The following is a 21,335-nucleotide window of genomic DNA, read 5'->3' on the forward strand; positions in this document are numbered from 1 at the left end:
TTATTTTTTTTGTGTTCTATTTGATTTGGTAAACCTTATAATTACAAAAATATAAAAATCTTGGTGTCCTAACGACACGGCAAAATGAGTCCATTAAGACCAGACTTACTCATGCAGCTTCGAATGACAAGTTTGATTGGCTCATGTTTTCGACCACATTTTTCCTCAATTTAATTGATTTGAATGTTTTATTTCTGGACAAGTGTTGAAATTGCAAAAAGGGATATAGGAAATATTAAAGGGTAAAATTTGTTATAGTGCGTTTTTCGCTTTACAAACAAGGTTTAGCTCGTGGTACTCGTGGCTCGTGTTCCAGTCTTAATAAAAAATGTATAAGACTTTCGCCATTATTTCATGTTTAATAAATCAAGTGGCGATGGCTCTATGATGACTATTGAAACCTAAATTGCCCATAATATCGTAAAGGCCCTAACTAACATTTTCACTATTTCGAGATAATGATAAAAAACTCAATCGTGACCAAAAAATATTTTTTTAGCTTTTTTATTGCTTTATTTTTTGGAATAGTTTTAAACTCAAAATTTGTGTGCATTTGAAAAAGAAGGTAGATGTTGCTTTTTAGCTTTGGACGAAAAAAAATGCCCTATGTACAACAATTACATAGCATATAATGGGCTGTTATTAATAAAACTCCCCATGGAATTTTTCCCGTCTTCAAAATTTGGGAATATGAACATTAGTTTTAGAAAATGAAGCCGCTGTTTAAAAAGCACATATTACTATCACCGGGTAGACATTACGGGGACCTAGTGGTACCTAGTCGCTGTGGATTAACTAGCTCGTGTAGACTTTTTTGACTTATCATTTATATATAAAGCCTAGTACATACTTCCTCGTGAAGTGAACGTTCGCCAGTGGAGAAAGTGAACTTTTGACATTGCTCACTGGTACACACTTGTGAGTACACGTTGTGAACATTTGACTTCAGCTTCACCAACAGTTCCCGTACATTTTGCACGTGAATTGCCCGTGATTGAAAACTCTCCACTTTGTTCTCCACTCAGCTTCACGAGCAAGTTCACGGGTGAACCAAAAACTGAAATTTGTATGGGTTCACGAGATGGTTCACAAGTATGTACTAGGCTTTAAACTCTAAAGTCACATCGCGTCAAGTCGAACGTTTAAAAAAGTGACCATGACAAACATGAAGCTTTTAGCTTAGGCATTAGGAAAAATGAAAAATATAGTCAGAAAATTTCAAATTAAATTTTACTCCTGTTCATTTTCTGGAAAAATGAATTTAAATTATATTTATCAGGCAAAACAGAAAACAGTTTTCAATCAACTTTTTGTAGGTGACATTTTGTTGAGTTTCCATAACTTTATACGTAAGTAAAATAGGCTTCAACTCTAATAAAACATTCCTAAATCCTGCAAACTAACTTTATCTGATTTGTTTGACAGTACTAGATTTGTATTTGATTGCCTTCTCATCACTATCAATTCATTTTTCTCATAACAAATAACTTTAGTGGCGTTCCTGTTCATATCCAAATTGTTTTCAGAGTTGTCAATACAAAGGACACAAAAAACCTATCCAATGTGAAAGACAACTTACTGAATTTGCTTTCTTTCTGTTTAATTTTAGTTAAAGAAAATTATTGTTTAAGGTATTTGCACAAGAAATGCATCCATTGCTTATTGCCATCGTTTAGCTTAGTATTTATTACAAAAACGTCATTTTCTTGAAGTGACATATACTTAATTTTTAGAGATTTAATAGTTTTTGATTGAACATATCCGGGATTTTTGTAGGTCGGACTAAATTTGTGTACAAATTAAATATTTTTGTTTGATAAATTGTAATTACACCAAAATCAAGAGCATGAACACGTCAAATATGCTCCGAGTTTGATCAGATCTCTTTGATTTATTTATGAAAAACACTGGAGAACTAAACTGTCAAAAGTTTTAGAAACAAACGAAGAATCAGACGCACTGTAATGTCTAAGCTAATAATGAAACTCCGATTTTTTTGTAAAATAAACTCGTATTATGTGAAAGAATTAGTCCTTAGTGAATTTGAGTCATTCCAACTTATTTGTCTAGCGTTCTTACGGTATTGAACTTTGAGCAACCTCAAGTTGGTTTTAAGTTTGAAGGCCTTACGGATTATAAAAATCATGATTCACCATTTGATAATAAGGCGTACTTGCAGTTAGGTATGTAGGGCGGCATGCCGCCCTGCTTGGAGTCACTATAGGATTTGGGGTGGGTGCGAGTTTGGGTGTACTTTTGTAACTAAATCAAAGAAATCCCCAACAAAACACATGGGAGAAATGTCAAAATCAACCATTTTTGCGTGTTTCGTATGTAAAAAAGTGAACATTGAAAATTAATTTAAAAAAGAAATAAGTGTTTCCTCGCTCTAAAATTGCTATAGTTATTATTTATATGCACATATCTATCAAATAAAAAAAAACGTGAGTCGAAATTCGTGCTGTGATAATGGAAAGTTGAGCCTTGCTTTTAGCACCTTCAATCTTATGGGCTTGAAGATCGAAACATCAAAGAGGTAATAAAATCCAAAAAAAAAAAAACAAATTACAACCACTAGTTTAACCAATAAGAAGGAAACATAAATACAATAAGGTTCCAACCTGAAAACCTGAACGCAACCAATTTGAATAATATCGCGTATGGACTTCCATACATCATTTCGTATTCTTGGCATCACTTATCACCCAAAAAAAGAGAGCATGCCATATAACTAACGAATATCATGTTGTCCTTTTTCTATTTTGATTTTTGACTCTTATTTGACAGAAATAAAACGAAGACCCAATTTGCTAACGCTTTAAAACAAAAGTGCAAAACACTTGCCCGAAAATTCCGATTTTACTTAATTAAAATCGTTTCAATATTAACTAGTCTCAATGCAGGAACCCGAAGAAACAATTATCGTGCCCGATCAAACGGCCGAAGCGATTTTAAAGCCAGAAGAAACCTGCGAAAAAGATCCTGAAAGCGATGGTATGGAAGAGGACAACGACGACGAGGTGAGTACATAGATATATTAGATTGCCATTGCACAAAATTAACATACAAGCCAACCCCGCCAATAACGCCACCATTAATCAAAAATAGACCAAAAGCGAGAACTTCGAAGGATTCAATGGAACCGGACGCACGGTGACTCTACAAATGCTGATGGCGGCAAATGTACTGCAGCCGGGAAAATCTGCAATGACCATTGAGTATTTGGGCCAGAAATTCGTGGGTGATCTTCTGGCGGATGGAAAGATCAAGTCACAAGAAACCGAGACGATATTCTTGACTCCCAGTGCATGGGCGATGCACTGTAAGCGTATTATAAACCCGGAAAAAAAGTCAGGATGTGGGTGGGCTTCGGTAAAGTACAAGGGTAAGAAACTGGACGTCTACAAAGCGACCTGGTTGCGCAAATGCGCTCTGCAAAAAGACTCCACCGCTGACGATGGTATGTTTACTTTTCACAAGCAAAACCCATTCAATGTTAATTGAAGTTGATATTGAATTTATTGCAGATCTCGATGCTGATGGTGAGAAAAAGCCAGAATCACCACAGCCTGTGATAAAACGCACAGTATTTTCGCACAATGCCATAAGCAATCGGAACGTGATGCAGTGAGTAAAATGATTGATTCATGGAAAATGCTATTCTCCTTTTGTGGGTTTTGATTTAATTTTGTTTGTTTTATTTTTTGATTCGTTTCAGTGATGCAAATGCACTCATAGAAGCTGTACCGTTTTCGGCTTTAAATAAACTACAACCATTCCTGTTGACAATCAGTTCGTCAGCTTTGTTCTTGGCCGATTTTCATTGCCACTTAACCATGCATGAGGTGTGTGGATACTTCGGAGGAACCTGGGATGTAAACACACACAGTAAGTGGTTTGTAGCCGATGGTGTTTATACCTACAAGCAAAATTACAATTTCCATCCTACTGAAACTTTTAGTTTGTTAGATTTTGTAGTCCTTTTGAATCTATCTACCTTTTGACTGGAAATAGAAATACGATTTTGAAACATTTCAGAACTAAGTTTTTTGGTCATCTTAGGATTTATCTGTCAATAGATGGTCGTCTTATAACTGATTACTACCACGAAAGGCCACCAATAAGTATCAGATCTTCCTTCTATGAAATTTAATTTGAGAAAAGTCTATGATTTGTTTAAGGGTGAATGTTAGGGACTTACTCCACTTACTAAAAAGGTCTGAAAATGTTAAGCTCTAACGTTTTAAAAGCTATAATAAGTATTGTGGGAACTCAATCAAGAATCACCTAGACAACAACACAAAGAAGAGTCAATTTAACTGCGATAAAAGTAGATTTTGTAAGAGTGTTGAGCATACTAACATTAAGGCCATAGCAACCGGGAAAAGTTTCAGTTTTTACAAAATAGATTTGGGATGCATGCTTAGTAGCTGACCCTTCAGGGAATGCGGCTTTAAGTTTCTGAATATTTGCGACAACGCCTACGACTTCGATACCAAGTGGGTTGTTCAAATCAGACAAGACAATGATCCGAACCACATCATCAAAGAAGTTGTTCGGATCGGCTATAATTTTGTCTAACCAAACATCCAAATAATAAACTATCTCCCTTAAGATCCTTAAAATAACTGACTTGAGGAAATTATTGTACAATGAGTAATTTCCTCCAGTCTTCCATTCGTTCATTCATTAATTCAATCGCAACTTTTTCATAGTTCAATATACGTTCATAACTGTGCATACACAACACAAAATAATCTACTATTTTTAAAATATACATGAATTTCTTTCAGCTTTGGCCATAACAAAAGCCTATCCTTGTAAGAATAGTCGCTTCGATAGACACAAAGCTGCAGACGTTGAACTTGAAATTCAAAAGTCAATAATGACAGATCAATTAATACTCGTCGGTTGGTATCATTCTCATCCCAAATTCCAAGCTGAGCCCACTCTACGAGATTGTGACTCTCAATTGGACTATCAGATAAAAATGCGTGGACCATCCGAAGTGACTTACACTCCGTGTGTTGGTTTAATTATTTGTAAGTTTTTTTTTTTTGTTTTACTGCAAAACGATTTTATCTTTGGAAGAAAAACTCACACTAATTTTTTTTTTGTAGCTCCATATTTTGACGAAAATGCCACTCTGGAGTCTGTGGCAAAATCTATTTGGGTTGTTCCTCCGCAAGAAAATCGCCAGTGCATGGAATATGGCCGTCCAATGCTGATGCAGTATTCTGTCCTTCCTGAAAAGGAATTTCCCGAACAAATTCGTAATGAAGTCACAGCATGCGTCGATTACTATCAGAAATTTAGAAATGAACTGGTTAAATTCGGGGCTATTTTTAAGGATGATATAACATATGTGGAGAAGCTGAAGAATTCAATGTATCCTAAATTCCCGCGTGAAACTAACGAAAAGGTTTTCTGGAACACCATACTTAATGCTCTGGGATGTGATGAAGAAGAGGAGTTTATACCGCCAGCAATTGCGAAGTACGAGAGAATCAAAGAGGAACTCAAACCCGAGCCAGTACAACTTAAAATCGAAACCATAAAAGAGGAACCCGAAGCAAAGGTCGATAAAAATGCTGCTGGGGAATTGAAGGTTATGTCATTACAGGAGCAACTAGGTCTTCCGCCTGGCTTGAATATGAATCCGACTCGTCTTTGTTCTCCCTTGGCTACTCCAAATCCAAACCCCAATCCAAACCCAACTGCAACTCCAAATCCAACACCAACTGTAACTCCCAATCCACCACCGGTCATACCAATTCCTAGTACAACGCCCATTCCGCCGCTGGTTCCGGCCCCAATCTTATCCACAAACAGCACAACTCCAACAGCTACCTCTTCGCCTCGAGATAGCCCTATAACGATTCCCTCGAATTCTGCGAGCCCGGCCAAGTTCGAAATCCCAGTGCGGGCAAGTCCCTCGCCAGCAAAGTCGGATACTTCTTCCAGTCGTACGCGCAACTCACCGGCACCAAGTCCTGGCAAGTTTAGTGTCAGTGATATATCCCGCAATAGTCCAAGCATCACGCCCAATAAATACGAACCCCAACCATCACCACTGGCCACGGCTGCATCATCAGCTAACGACTTAATGGCAGCTAGCCTCGCCTCCTTGGCTGGTCAACTGCCACCCAACTTCCTTCAAACCGACATCGCAGCTTTGTTCAGAGGACAGCACGCAAAGGATTACGGTAGTTCATCGCTCAATCAACTGGCAGCGGCAGCCGCAAAAGTTGGAAATAAAACAAACCTCGATCATTCCAACCCCAGTCAACTGGATCCGAGTTTATATGCCAGTGCTAGTGGATTTAACATACCCGGGCCATCGCGGGCCGCTATAGATCAGTCTTCATCGTCGTGCTCTTCGACGGCATCTTCGAAGTCGATGTCTAAACAAGAACGCGCCGAGTCACGCCAATCGAAATCTTCGGCCAGTAATTCATACAAAACCAAACTCATGAAGGAACTGGACGATCTCAAAAACGATCCATTAAAGATGAGCGAGCTAATGCGTTCTCCCGAGTATGCTGCTCTCTTGCTTCAGCAGGCCGAAGCATTGGGTGCCACAACATTGGGAACTTTAGGATTTGGTGCTGATTTCTCCTATCTAACCGGTGCCAGTAGTAGCGGCAGCTCAAAGAAACAACAACAGCAGCAGCAACAACAGCAACAACAACAGAGTTCTCCACTTACCGCTGACTACAATAATCTGTTGCAGGCCTCAAAGTTGCTTGGTTACGACTCGTACATGCAACAAGCTAAAACTAGCAATGACTTAAACGCATTCCTGCAGCAACAGATGGCAGGAGTGTCGGCTGCCGCGTCATCGGCCTCTTCTTCGTCATCTTCGAAAAAACAACAACAACAGCAGCATCAAGCTCAACAAGCTCAGCAACAGGCACCGCATCCAGATTACACGACTCTCCTTCAGACTTATTCCAAACTCTTCGACACCAGCAATCAGTATGGCACTGGGAAGCCCACAAGTGCACATCATGAACTGTCAGCGCTTCTGGCTGCAGGCGTAGGTGGGATGAGTGGCATTGGTCTCAATTCGGGATCTTCCTCCAACAGCAGCAAAAAGAAGCAAGAGCAACAACAACAGCAACAGCAGCAGCAGCAACAAAACGACATGCTCAACCAGTTGCTTCAGTCAGAAAAAAACCAATCGGACCTCAACGCTTTACTCTATCATCAAAATAAGGCAGCTGCTGACTTAAATGCTCTTTTTGCAGCTCCATCTGCCAGCGGCAGTTCTTCATCAAAAAATGCTGCCAACGATCCGGCAGCTTACTACAATCAGTTGGCTCAGGAGAAGATGCAAGACTACGCTGCATTCTTTCAGCAACATCATGGCAAATACGGAATTCCAGATCCGTTGTCCAAGTCCACCTTAGCCGCTAACAATCTCTTTATGTCGCCATCGGCCCTACTCAAACTCCAACAGGAATCTCTCAATGCTATGATGATGAAGCCTCCTAAATCAACTTCTTCGTCTTCGTCGACCTCCAGGGCTCGTGAATCGTCTGCTTCGCCAGCCCAGGAGCGTCTCACCCCAACCAAGAGTGTTCGTGACAATTCTGGGGGCGGCGGCGGCGGCGGTGGTGGTGGGAGTGGAAGTGGTGGTGCTGGTTCTCAGTCTGGCATCAAATACAACTTCAGTGCTGTTGATTTAGCCATATCCAGTGTGTCCAGCAATACACCATCACCGGCTCCATCAGATGGAAGCGGATCGTCCAGGCGCCCATCCAACACACCACCGGTAGACCTAAGTCGGTTGTATTCGGAGCTCGCACCACCGACAAAGAAACGCATGGAGTTCTCATCGATTGCCGATCTAGCAGCTCCTCCACCGAAAATTCCAAAAAACAGCCAGGATCGAGATGATATTCTTAATCTTTCATCGAATGAGTGAATCGTCTTTTAATAATGCTCACATCACTTAATGTTGTCTTCTTCTCTTCTTTGTTGTGTCCTCTTATTTACATTGACCCCTCTCGATCCCCCCTTTCCTCCCTCCTTGTCTTTCACTTGATCTTCGTCTTATCATTTATAAATCGGTAGCAGTATTTTTTTCATTTGCATTTTACAGACTTAACTTAGGCATCAATCATACCCTATATTTAAAATAAAAATTATTAAAACAAAAAATATATATACATACGGATATATTTTGTGCATGTCTTTGTGTTATATTTATATGCCATCAATTATATAACATGAAGAAAAATAAATTATCAAAAGTATTTAAGAGTCAAAAATATTAAACCGATTTTTTAATGTTGTTTAGTGAGAAGAAAAAACCAAAAACCAGGAGATGCTTAATTTCTTCGACAAATTTAAAAATAGGAATACGTCGACAGTTTATAAAATTATTGATTCATCATAAATTTATCTTCTAACGCTGTAGCTTCAGTGCACTGTTGTAGATTTCTACTTATGAAAAATTAAAGAAATTTTCCAATATTGTTTCTTAGTCACAGGTAATCGAACAAATTCAATTTTATTGATTTTTTTTCCTATTAGTTTTAATACATTGCACTGCGTACGCACGATTTTAATGTACTTGGGCTACCCTTAAAATACCCTTTTCATGAGTTATTAAAGCTGGTCAGAAATAAAAACGGCCGTCCTTTTATTATCATTTAGGTTTATATAATATAAACTGCAGCCGAAAGCCCTAGAAAGGAAAAGAAAACAGAAAATGGGCAGGTTCAGACGCCATATGGGACTTGAAAATAAGGCAAGTTTCTAGCATCTGATTGGCCAGCTGCAAACAAATTTCCTTCCAATTAAGGCAATTTTAATGGAAAGTTAACTGGAAGTGAGTCAAGAAAAAACTCCCTAACTATATTAAGTAAAGTCTACTTCTATCTAAATGATAGTTGATCGCTTTTTCATTCAACTGAAAGCTGAATTTTATTACTCTATGATTTATTTATTTTCTGCACAACTCCATTTAATGTTTTCTGTAAATGGTTGCCTCGTCAATTAGGTAAGTCAATTGGTAAAGTAATATTTCTTTACAAAATAAAATACAAATTATGATGGACTTGTAGCTTGCCTGAGCAATTAGTCAAAATTCACGTTCAAAGAATGAATATAAATGTTGTCCGGCTGCAAATACAGCCCGATTCACCGCAACTGACCTCAGCTGAGGCCACGATTGAATACCTTGAGACCGAGCCTCCTTCAAAACTGATGACCTCCAAGTTCTCTTTGGTCTTCCAACGCTTCTATTACCCTGAGGAGTCAATTGAACGGATTGTTTTGCTATATTGTCGTCCGTTTTTCTCGGTGTATGGCCTATCCAACGCCATTTCCGTTGCATGATGTTTACGTCCAATTTTTTCTGTCCCTTCCCATTCCACAGCTCAACGTAAGAAATGGTTTGCGGCCACCGCATCTTCAGTCTGCTAGAGATGTTGGCAGAGCATTTACATGTTTCAGAACCATATAACAGCACTGATTTGACGTTGGATTCGAAGAGTTTCAACTTGGTGCGTAGCGATATTTTACTAGAGTTCCACACAGGAGAAAGAATTCCAAATGCACTACGGACTTTGTTTATTCTACTGTTAACATCCAGGTCCGTTCCGCCATCGAGAGCTATAAAGCTTCCCAGACAATTAAATTGCGCGACCTCCTCTATGGCCCACTGCCTTAGAACAACTTGTGTGCTTTGGACCGTGGTCATTACTTTGGTCTTATTTGTGTTAATCCTTAAGCCAGCCACATCTCCATTCAACTGCAGAGAATAACACATCTGATATAAGCATGCCGTGTTGTTTGCCATAAAACAAATCGTCATCATAATCTATGTGGCTAAGCTTGTCAAACAGACTCCATTGGATACCGTGTCTTTCATTTGTACCCACCGTAGCAGTCATCACATCGTCAATCGCCAGCAAAAACAGAACTGGTGACAAGACATCTCCTTGTCTCCGTCCTTGACGTACATCGACGGAGTTGGAAAGCTGTCTATTGTGCAACACAAAACAACTTGCGTTGTTGTACGATTCTTTAATAACAGCGACAATTTTCTCAGGGATTCCTCGAGGAATAAGTGATCTCGAGATGCATTCACGATTGACCTGAACAAACGCCTTCTCAAAATCTACAAACATTAGGTACAGCGGTTATTCTAACTCAGCTGATTGCTCGAGTATGATTTGCAAGGTGGTGATGTGGTCGACGCACGATTGGCCACTGCTAAACACCGCTTGGTGCCCATTGAGGGTAGACTCGATCTTGGACTGAATGAATTTGACTGCAAATGAAGTCCCTTATGTTGCTTGGAACTTCCCTATCAGTTGAATTAATAAATTGAAATTAGGATGCACTTCGACCTAAGGATCTATTCATCTAGAATGAAATGTACGAGTATGATGTTATAATTTAATTATCACTTCAATATACTTGGGTAATGGAATAGCATCAGTGACGAGAGCTGGTCATCTTCTACCTGGTAATGTCTTAGGTATTTTCTCCTTTGGGACATGAGTAGATAGCATTTTGCTAATATGGGGCCAGGCGCTTCTCATGGTTGTTCAAGATCCCTAGTGTCAGTGGTATTTTTAGTTTTTTCCTAGTTAAACTTACGTATTGTTTGTCAAAACAGTTACTTACCTTGCGTTAAAACCACAAACAGATTAACGAGTATTTTATTGTGTAGTTACCTTTAAGGAATGTTCAGTCACATTTGACATTGTTGTGAAGATGAATTTTAAATCACCGTATTAAAGAATATTTAGCTTTTCTCTCTGAAACACCCGGTATAATAATTATTGAAAAAATGCATTCAACGAATTTAATGTTACTATTTTGTAAACATCAACTATTTTTTTTGTATTATTTTGTTCTTTAAATGTTGTCAACAAAATAAGAAAAAAAATATTTAAAGTTGATCAAATTAATTCAAATAATTTAAATTCTTGTTTATCAATACAGGTTTCATCTACATTATAAATAGTTCTAGATATTAAAGCAGAATTTGTTTACTCCAAGATATACCATCTCCTCAGATATTATAAAGGTAAGCCTTAACTTGGGGTTCTCTTCAGTCTGTTTGTGGGTTTCGTTGTAATAAGTTTATAAGAGTTTCTAAAAAAAATATCATGAGTGATTATAAGGTAAAAGAAAATCTGGATCAATTTTGATTTTTTTTTTTTGAATATGTTGTCGTGTTTTGTGAGTGGAACTATTTAAAACTTTTAAGTAACCGATCGGTCAGTTTTTGTTTATTAAATTGTATAGGTAATTGAAATAATTAATATTTTTGTTATATTTTTTTGGGAAGTACTAGTGTTGTGGTTCTCTTTATGATAGTGCGTGCTCTACTTACTTTGATTAGCTAACAACTAACTAATTTGTTAGTTACAGTTAAGAAAACATGTTAAATTTTATAGATTAAAGCAATTAAACTTCGTAAAAATCTATGAACAACAATAGTAAAATTCTACAAGATAAAAAAGGTTAATCAGGATTTGTTCATTTAAAAGTGTTTAATGAAATGTATAAAGTTATTTTATTTGTTTTAAAGTCAGTTTGTATTGTAAATGACTCTATAATAAGTTTAGTTAAAAATCGCATTCGATGATTTGAAAAGTAAGTGGAATAAAATAGTAATGAATAAAAGATGAGAACAGAGTGAATAAACTAGCCCTTAAGACTGGTTTTGGTTTACCGAAGTTGTGGATTAAATCTAAGTGCAGTGCATATTTATACATATACTTTTTTGTTTAACTAAGAATAGATTATATTTTAAAAAAAGTTGAAATATGTACTTAAAAAACACTTCAATTTATTTCTTACTGATGTTTTTTTGCAATCATTTTTTGACGATGGATTAAAAAGATTTGCCCAAATGATGAGGATTTTATTGCGAGGTCATCAATTTAAGATGCTTCCATTAAAATTTACATTTTTAAAAAAACGGATATTTCGTGTTTCCTCATTCATTTAATTGATCGTAAGAGATCTTAAGCTGCAACTGACATGAAACAACACATAAACAAAAAATGCAAATCACGAATTTGATCATGTCTCCAGAGAGTCTGTTTTAAAATAGTTTCTTTATTTTAATATTTAAAAATATACCGTACCGTGGCAAAATATGTATTAAATACAATTTGCTTTCTCAAAAAACTTTAGTTTATAAACATATCCGTTTTTAAGATATGAAATAATTATTTTTAAAAAGTCATACAAAAAATAGAAATTTTTGATCATCGAACATTATTTAGAGAATAGAAGAGCTTTGTTTACAAAGATCGGTTCATCAGTTCCTGTTCCTGCTTAACTTAAATATCGGTAAACTTTTGGGGCGAACAAAGTATATTTCTTATATTGAAAGAAGTCAAGTTAAGAAATAAAATTCTAGAGAAATGTTCATAAAAATCTATGGAGTCGTTGTTAAAAAATAAAAAAAGCCTGGCGTAAATCAAAACATATAAAAAAGAAACTAATGAGGGGGGAATTCAAAATTATTTTGGTGCTCGTTCGTTCTTTGAACTTCAGAAGGATTTCTCCAGGCCTTCATTCCTTTTTTTAGCTTAGCAAATGTCGCTAAAAATCAATCTCCACCCATCAACTTAGGTATTGAATTTCCTCATCATATTCATATTCAAGTCTACTTCTATCAAAATAACAGTTGATCATGTTTTTTCATTCAACTGAAAGCTGAACTTTATTGCTCTATGATTTATCTATTTTCTGTACAACTTCATTTAACGCTTTCTGTTAAAGGGTTCCTTGTCAATTTGGATACGAAATAACTCATATTTATTAACAATACAAAATTCAAATTGTGATAGACTTGAAGCTTGCCTGAGGCATGTTGTGTAGATAATAATTATTCTGGTACTTTTTGTACTATGAACTTTAAGTAGAGGTTTTCGAAATAAAGTTCTGAATTTTAAATGCATGACACTTGAAAAACTAACTAGTTGCCTTTGTCAAAACTTACGTTTCAAAAATTAAGTTAACCGTAAATAAAGTCCATTATATTGCTTAAACCTGTCCAATATTATCCAATTAACAAAAATTTCGTTCGGAAAATCTATAGTTGGACAATGTGTTTGAGCTGTGGATACATCTGTTGGATCCACAGTACTAAACTGCCCGGTTTTAAGTTTATTCACATTAACCTTTTTCGTCGTTTTCAATTAAAAATATAATCCAATTGTCTGTTTTACGGCTATGCCACACCATGCTCTGCGGTATTATTTGCAATTTTTGGCACATTTGATTGCTGATTTTCAAAATAAATTTTGCTGTGATGTGCTGATTCTTTCCAACACACATTGCCTAAATTTTTTCAAAATTTATTATGAAAGAAAAAATACTAAAACTTAAACAAATTGTTGAATAACCATTGAAGCACATAGAGATTTACGTGACAACGTGTAACTGCAGAATTGCAGATGTACCGTTAAAGATCCGTCAAAATAGTTTATTCGACTGTCAAAACTGTTTTTAAAATAAGTTGGAAATAATTTGTCTGTTTGTGCATTAAATAAAAGCAAATTGGAAATACATACACCTACACTAACATTAAATCTAAAGATGAGAAAGAATATTGACGTAGTGACGAAAAAACATTTTTCATAATATTCCATTTTTTAAATCAAAATCTAATTAGATAAATTCTAAAAATCTTCTTTTCTATATTTTAAAATGTTGATAATGCAATTTGTACTTCCATTAACTAATTTTAACAAAAGAATGTAAAAGATGGATTGGAATAATTATAAAAAAATGTATTTCAAATTTGGAACTTTACTTCACTAAGGAGCCAGTTATAGCTATCATTGAAATCGATCCGGAAAAATGTTTGAATCGATATTTGACGGTGTTTCCCTTTCATAAGGAATGAAAATTGTATACTAATCGATAGAAAATCACAAAAAGATTTTTTTTGGGAAAAAAAGTGTAATTGCGGATTTATTTTTCCTAAAAATATATTTTTCTATTTTCTGGACGGAAATTCATTTTCCTGAACAGCTACTTCAGGATACTTTTATGTCCAAAAGTGAAACGAATCGTTCCACTGATTTGTTTTCCAATTTCATACAATGACAGATTTCCAGTGTTCCCATAACGGCATTATTAATGCTAGATTTAGCATTAAAGAGAAGAGAGAAGCATTATTAAATTAAATAATGTTAAATGCTTTTCTGGCATTATTGTTTTTAAGTTTTGCATTCTTGAATGCCAAAATTGATTTCCTAAGATTGATTTGATTATATCATATTTGGAAAAAAATAAAAATCATAATTTTTTTTTTTAAATTATAAACCATTTTGATTTAACCTAAATAACGTCAAATCAAGAAGACGTTCAAAAAACTCATGCATTTTTCTAAGGATAAGTTGCACTCTCAGAAAAGCATGAAAACCCTAAGGGCGAAGAAGACTATTTATATGAAGAACTTTGGGATAACTCGTTATTTATCTAAAATTATAAAATAGATAAGAAATTTATTTTTAAAAACTATAAATAAGAATGTGATAAGTCTGAATGTTTAAAATTAAATAATTAATTATAAAACATATTCCTATACGTAAAAACATTGTGCTGTTAATACTATTTAGACAAAAAGCTTTAAGTTGTTTTTGTGTTTTTTTGTTATGTATTTGGATGTGAAAATAAATATTATTTTGCATTTTTAAGGATGTTTGTTTTTTCAATGATGAAAACCAATGATAGCTATAACTGGCGCCTAAGGGGCCGCTTATAGCTATCAGTAAAATCCATCGGTAAAATTTGAAACAGGAGTAATCTGAAACGTTTTACTGTTGAGCGTTTATCGCAATTAGTAAATTTACGTCATTAAATTGTTGTTTTTTTCAATCATAACTTCGAGCTTCGCACCTCAGAATATTTTGTTACTGTTTTTTTCATCAGTAAAATTTTTAATGATGGGATCGGAATATTTAAAAATTGGAATTTGTTTTGTTTTGGCAGTCAGTTGTTCAGTAAAATGAAATTTCATCATTAGAATAATTAGAATGGATTTATAAATTAAATACAATTTTAAATGCATTGTTTCTTTTTGAAAAAAAAAAATACTTGAATATAGGATTCATCTTATGGCTTCAATCTTTTGCTAGAAATAAATCTGTAACATGTTCAAAAACTAAAAACAAACATTTTACGGATGCATTTTACTGATAGCTATAACCGACCCTAACCTATTTTGAGTTGATCAAAAAAACTACCAACAAAATATTCACACAAACTACGAATCCAATATTTTACAAAAAAATTAAAATTTGAAAAATTAATGAACAGGAAGTTCAGCTTTTAATACCCTTGACTTGTTTCCTATTGTCACAATCAAGTTGTTTTAAATAAAAAAATAGATAGATTCATTGAAGAATTTTCTTTTGTCTACTAAAGTATTTAACAGGTTTTGGATCACATTTCTCATCTGAAGATCCCCGTTGTCCAAATGCATTACCCGATGGCCAGAATTCACCACAAAAATGCGCTTACGGCTTGTACGCTGAACAATTGTCAGGTTCAGCTTTTACAGCTCCTCGAACGGAAAATACCAGAACTTGGTTTTATCGAATAAGACCAAGTGTAATGCATTATCCTTTCGATAAATATGATTTGGCACAAAATTTAACAAATAATTGGAATGAGTTACACCCAAATCCAAATCAAATGAGATGGCGCCCATTTGATATTCCTTCAGTGGGAAAAGTAAACTTCATTGAGGGTTTACATACAATTTGTGGCGCTGGTGATGCCAAGACCCGTCACGGAATTGCCATTCATGTATATCTTTGTAATTCCTCGATGAAGGACACTGCATTTTATAATAGTGATGGAGATTTTCTAATTGGTATGTGTTTGAGATTTAGCATTGGATTTTAAAAATAAATTAAAATGTTTTTTATTAGTTCCACAGCAAGGATCACTCAATATCAAAACCGAATTTGGGAAAATGAAAGTAAATCCCAACGAGATTTGTGTTCTACAGCAAGGAATGAAGTTTTCTGTAGAAGTAGAAGGCCCAACAAGAGGATATATTTTAGAAGTTTTTGACAATCATTTTAAGCTGCCAGATCTTGGACCAATTGGAGCAAATGGATTGGCTAATCCAAGAGATTTTCAAACTCCTGTTGCACACTTTGAAGACTATGAAATTAGCGGTAAGAAAGTTTTCTTTTATAAAAGATAATACAAATTTTTCAAAGTCAAAATATGTACGAGTATATTGAGTTTTTTCTTTTTTAAATAAAAGTAAGTATACGCCCGATTGTATTAATTTGTTATCTTTTTTTTAGATTATAAAATAATAACAAAATTCCAAGGTGCCTTATTTGTGGCAAGACAAAGGCATTCCCCATTTGATGTGGTCGCTTGGCATGGCAACTATGTGCCATACAAATATGACCTTTCCAAATTTATGGTCATTAATTCGGTGAGCTTCGATCATTGTGATCCAAGCATATTCACCGTATTAACCTGCCCCAGTTCTAAGCCGGGTACAGCAATAGCCGATTTTGTTATCTTTCCTCCAAGATGGTCCGTACAAGAAAAGACATTTAGGCCACCCTACTATCATCGCAATTGTATGAGTGAATTTATGGGACTAATTTTGGGAAAATATGAAGCCAAAGAAGAAGGATTCATGCCAGGTGGAGCTTCTTTGCATTCAATGATGACACCACATGGTCCCGATAAGAAGTGCTTCGAAGGAGCTTCTAATGCTGTGCTTCAGTCAGAGAGGATAGCCGATGGAACTCAGGTCTGATTGACAAAATTTAAACGAATTATTGGAACTTTAATAACCAATGAAAAAATATTTATAGGCATTTATGTTTGAATCTTCTTTGAGCATGGCTGTGACGAGGTGGGGTGAAGTGACTTGTCAAAAATTAGATGCAAAATACTATGAGTGCTGGCAATCATTGGAAAAACATTTTAAACTAACAAAATAAAAATAATTTTGGATAATTGTATTGCAATAAAAATGTCTTTGTTTGTGTATTTTTCTTCTTTTCTGTTTTTTTTTAAGTGATTTCTATACAATTTTAAAAATAGGACTTAAAAAACAATGGGCAGGTTCAGACGACTCAAAGGACTTGAAGGTAAGGTAAGTTTCTAGTATGGGATTGGCCTGCTGCCATTGCCTTCCAATTGAGGCAACTTTATTGGAAATATGACTGGAAAGTTAGTAAAAAAATGTCCCTAACTATCAAGTCAACTCCACTTGTGTCAAACTGCCAGCTGATCATGTTTTTTTTTTCATTTGACTGAAAGCTGAACTATATTACCCTATGAAATATTTATTTTCTGGACAATTCCATGTAATGTTTTGTGTAAAAGCGTTCCTTGCCAAATTTCAAAAGGAATAAGCTGGTAATATTTATTTGCAATACAAAATACAAGTCATGATGGACTTGCCTTAGCGTTTTGTAAACAATAATGTTTTTGGTAGTTTTAGCGCGATAATTAAAGGTTGGGGTTAGAGAAGTAAAGTTCAGAGTTTTAAATGTATGACCCTTGAAAAACTAACTAAAGTAAGCCAAGTTTCTAGTACCTGAGTGACCAGCTGCCAAAAAAGTCAACTATATTGGAAAGTTAACTGGAAAGTAAGCCAAGAAAATTCTCCCTAACTATCAAGTCAAGTCTACTTTTATCACAATGACAACTGACCGTGTCTTTTCATTGAATTGAAAGATAAACTGTTTTACTCTATGATTTATTTATTTTTGCACAATTCCATGTGAGTAATGTTTTGTTGAAGGGAGTTCCTTGTCAAAATTTTAAAAGGAATAAGTAATATATATTTACCGTACAAAATTTGTACGATGAACTTAAAGTAGAGGTTTGTGAAGTAAAGTTCTGAATTTGAAATTCATGACGATCGTAAAACTGATAAGTTGCCTTGATCAATATGTACGTTAAAAGAATGAAGATGACTGCAAATAGAGTCCCTAACGTTGTCTGAACTTGCCCGTTGTCTGCTTTTACCCAATCAGACAATTATATATTTAAACCTCAAACTCCTACAGTTGTCATTTTTTTTAATCGTATGTGCCCAATATGATTTTTTGAAGCAGTTAACATTAAGAACATATGTACATAATGATATAATTTCTTTTATATAATGACACCGAACTTCAGAATCGTCAGAATCAAAAAAAGTTTTTTTGAGATCCAATCCCCGATCGTAAAGAGACATACATAATTATAGGAATGAGTGAGTGGTTCTGATGATTCAAATTCTAAGAGAAAATTTAATTATTTTCGTAACCATAACTGTCAGTTTTTCCCCAGTGAATACTTTCGGAAAAGCCAAGAAAATAAAAGTCTTTCAGATTTTTAAATAAACGCACGGCATCTTTGTATAAACAATGTAATAATTCAAATGGTAGTTAAAGCGAACTTACAAAACTTTAAAGAATAAAAAATGATGCAAACAAAATAATATATAAAAGACTTAAAGTTCAGCCTTCTGTTAAACAACACAAATATATTTTGACATATCTAAACTTGACAGTAATGAGATTTTTCTTGGGTCACTTTCCAGTTAATTTTCCACTCAAGTTACTATAACTGAAAGACCATTTTGTGGTAGCTTTCTGGGTCTTATTTTGTATTCAAATAATGCAGTTGACTACAAATGAAGTCTCTTTTTATGATGTTGTCTGAACCTAGGTACCTACTTTAAATGCGTATTCAAGCAAATATATTGATGGATTTGACGTCAACGCCATTAATTATGAAGCGGAATATAGGAAGTAGTTAAATATAAAATTATAACGAGAGAACATGAAAATTTAGTTTCACTTTTCCCTAGTTTGTTTGTACTGTTAATAAAAGCAACTAAAATATTATCTTAAAAAAGCCGCACGAAACTGTCGTTTGTGAATGTGGCCTTTCAACCTAAACCTCTGCTCCTTGAAATTTCGACCGATGCACTGTTGTACATATTATTTCTTAATTTCTTTCCACCACACAAACTTTAATTGAGCAAGAGATCTCAAAGGCCACACTTTACAATGAGTGATGTGGACGATAAGGTGTATGAATTAATTGCAATTCCAATTCCATGTTCTTCTATCTGTATAAAAAGGGAACATTTTCCAGGTCTCAGTAACGATTCCTTTCCAACAGAATAAGTGCGCAAGTGTATTCCCAGACACATGAAACTAAAAAAACACCTACCTACACCAAAAATCATTTTAACTCACTCGTTTTTGACACCTAATTTCGGTGTGTGCACCTGACACTCACAGCACATCGTGAAATATGTGCGCACATGTTCAATGTCTGTGGGGTGCTTTAGAAAAGAAATTTAACTTTTCTTTCAAAATAATTGTAATACATTAAATAATATTTCCCATTTCATACAAATAATTTTTAAAATTTAGTTTCTGAATGTTAATAAAAATGATTAAATTCGGTTGGTCGTATTTTATTTTATAAAATATTTAAGAACATTTATTGAATAATTATAAGCATTTAAAGAAAACTGGTCTAAGATTGTATATATTTACATATTTTTGTTTTGTAAATATGTGTGTTTTTGAATATATGACGAAAAAAATGTTCATATTCAAGAGTTGCAGGGCTTTTTACAATTTTGATTCAATATTTATTCAACAACTTTTCATGAACTGTGAAAGTTTCAGACATGGTTAAAGATTAAAGGCACCGTTTATACTTAACCCTTATCTGCTGTTAAATCACCAAAATTAGTGATTAATGATTGCAGAACCAAATATTAAACAACGATCGTGTAGTTTTATATTTGTTGAACATTTTCTACAGGTTCAATCAAAAAAGAATCGATTTTAATTGATTGAAAGAAATTCTACATGAACGTGTATAAAACCCAATATTGTACAAATGAATGAGATTTCCACTGTTGAATTGAGATTTTAACTAAATTGAGATTTTTAACTGTCCAGCAAAGTATTTTTGAAAACAGGGGTGGAATTGGCTAGGGTGATTGTTGATAAATGACTTTAAAAAAAAATCGAATTTGATCTATGATAGCCAAATTGATAGCTTAAATGCTGTCACAACAAAAATTTGGTAATCATTATCCAACAGATATGTCGTTTCTAAATAAAACTACCAGACGCTTACACAAACGAATGAGAAATTTGTTCAGTTAACTTTTATAGTTAAAAAAATACATTCTTGTGACCGACATACCTAACGACATTCGAAAAAACTTAAGAAAATTAAGAAAGTTAATAAAAAACATAGCCAATTTGATAATTTTATTTGGATATTTTATAGGAATAATTTTAAAATTTACCATAGCAACATTTGATTGTGATAATTCTAATCTTAAATTGTTTAATCGAATTGAATAGAGTTAAATCAGCTTACACAAACGGAAAGCTCGATTACTGTCAATTTGACTATCAAAAATGTAATAGGTACTTATCAGTTTAGCCGATTACAACCCTGATTTTGTATATGATTGTCGGTGAACATGTTTCAGTACAACCGTCAAACTTGCAATATTTGGTTCTCGCTTAATGCAATTCAGATAATATGACCTAAACTGCTTTCATTCCATTTTTTTTAATTTTATTAAATTAAATGAATAATGGAATAATTACTAAATCTGTAGTAAAATGTTTATTTAAAAAATTAATTTTAAAGCAAAAATAAATCAACGAATTTAAAGTTAAAAAAAATGGTTTATTTATCCAATAAAATTCGTACATAAATGAAATACAGTTCGCATTTTTATAACATGATTGATATTTTTTTAAAGTTTAGATCATTAATTGACGAAAAGAAATTCATAAAAAAATCCAATGGACCTGAGAAAACAGAACAGAACAAGATAAACTCCAATCACTTGATTATTGTTTTAAACCTTTTTAATGTCAAAATTATATAAAATTTATATATTACCATTTATTTAGATCCATCTATTGGCAATAATAAAAAAAAACTTATTTTAATAATTATTTTATTTTATTGAAGTTTAAAAAGCATACAATAATTTCAATGTTTGTTTAAACATTTGCAAAATTCTTAAATTAACTTAAGTTGTATTGACTTATGTACGTCTAGGTCTGCTTATTATAATTAAGAGTAAATATTATAATCCATTCCAATCTACATAGAAAATTTGTATAAGCTTTATAAATATTTAGCATTTCATATTTAGATTCTTTTTGATAATTGATTTCATACTTTAATAAAGGCTAAAACAGGTTTTATAACAAAAAAAGAAGAACACTCTCCGGTATGAATTATCAAATCAAGTTCCCTTGCTTATTGTGTTGAAATCATTTTAAATGGTATTTATTTTTTTCTGGAAGCTTTAA

The 21,335-nt window shown here is 34.1% G+C and overlaps 2 protein-coding genes across 2 annotated transcripts; both read left to right on the plus strand.

Annotated features, from left to right (window-relative positions):
* Positions 1-2,777: 2,777 nt before the first annotated feature.
* Positions 2,778-8,170, plus strand: LOC129950233 (MPN domain-containing protein CG4751). The gene is made up of 6 exons (XM_056062102.1): positions 2,778-3,020; positions 3,109-3,460; positions 3,528-3,627; positions 3,719-3,888; positions 4,794-5,042; positions 5,121-8,170. The coding sequence occupies exons 1-6, from the start codon at positions 2,898-2,900 to the stop codon at positions 7,928-7,930; spliced, it is 3,804 nt and encodes a 1,267-aa protein (XP_055918077.1). The 5' UTR covers positions 2,778-2,897; the 3' UTR covers positions 7,931-8,170.
* A 2,864-nt stretch (positions 8,171-11,034) lies between these two features.
* LOC129951614 (homogentisate 1,2-dioxygenase) lies at positions 11,035-17,019 on the plus strand. Its single transcript, XM_056063853.1, has 5 exons — positions 11,035-11,147; positions 15,418-15,868; positions 15,927-16,178; positions 16,314-16,777; positions 16,842-17,019. The coding sequence occupies exons 1-5, from the start codon at positions 11,133-11,135 to the stop codon at positions 16,968-16,970; spliced, it is 1,311 nt and encodes a 436-aa protein (XP_055919828.1). The 5' UTR covers positions 11,035-11,132; the 3' UTR covers positions 16,971-17,019.
* Positions 17,020-21,335: the final 4,316 nt, after the last annotated feature.

Source organism: Eupeodes corollae, chromosome 3, assembly GCF_945859685.1.
Source record: "Eupeodes corollae chromosome 3, idEupCoro1.1, whole genome shotgun sequence".
Lineage (NCBI taxonomy): Eukaryota > Metazoa > Arthropoda > Insecta > Diptera > Syrphidae > Eupeodes > Eupeodes corollae.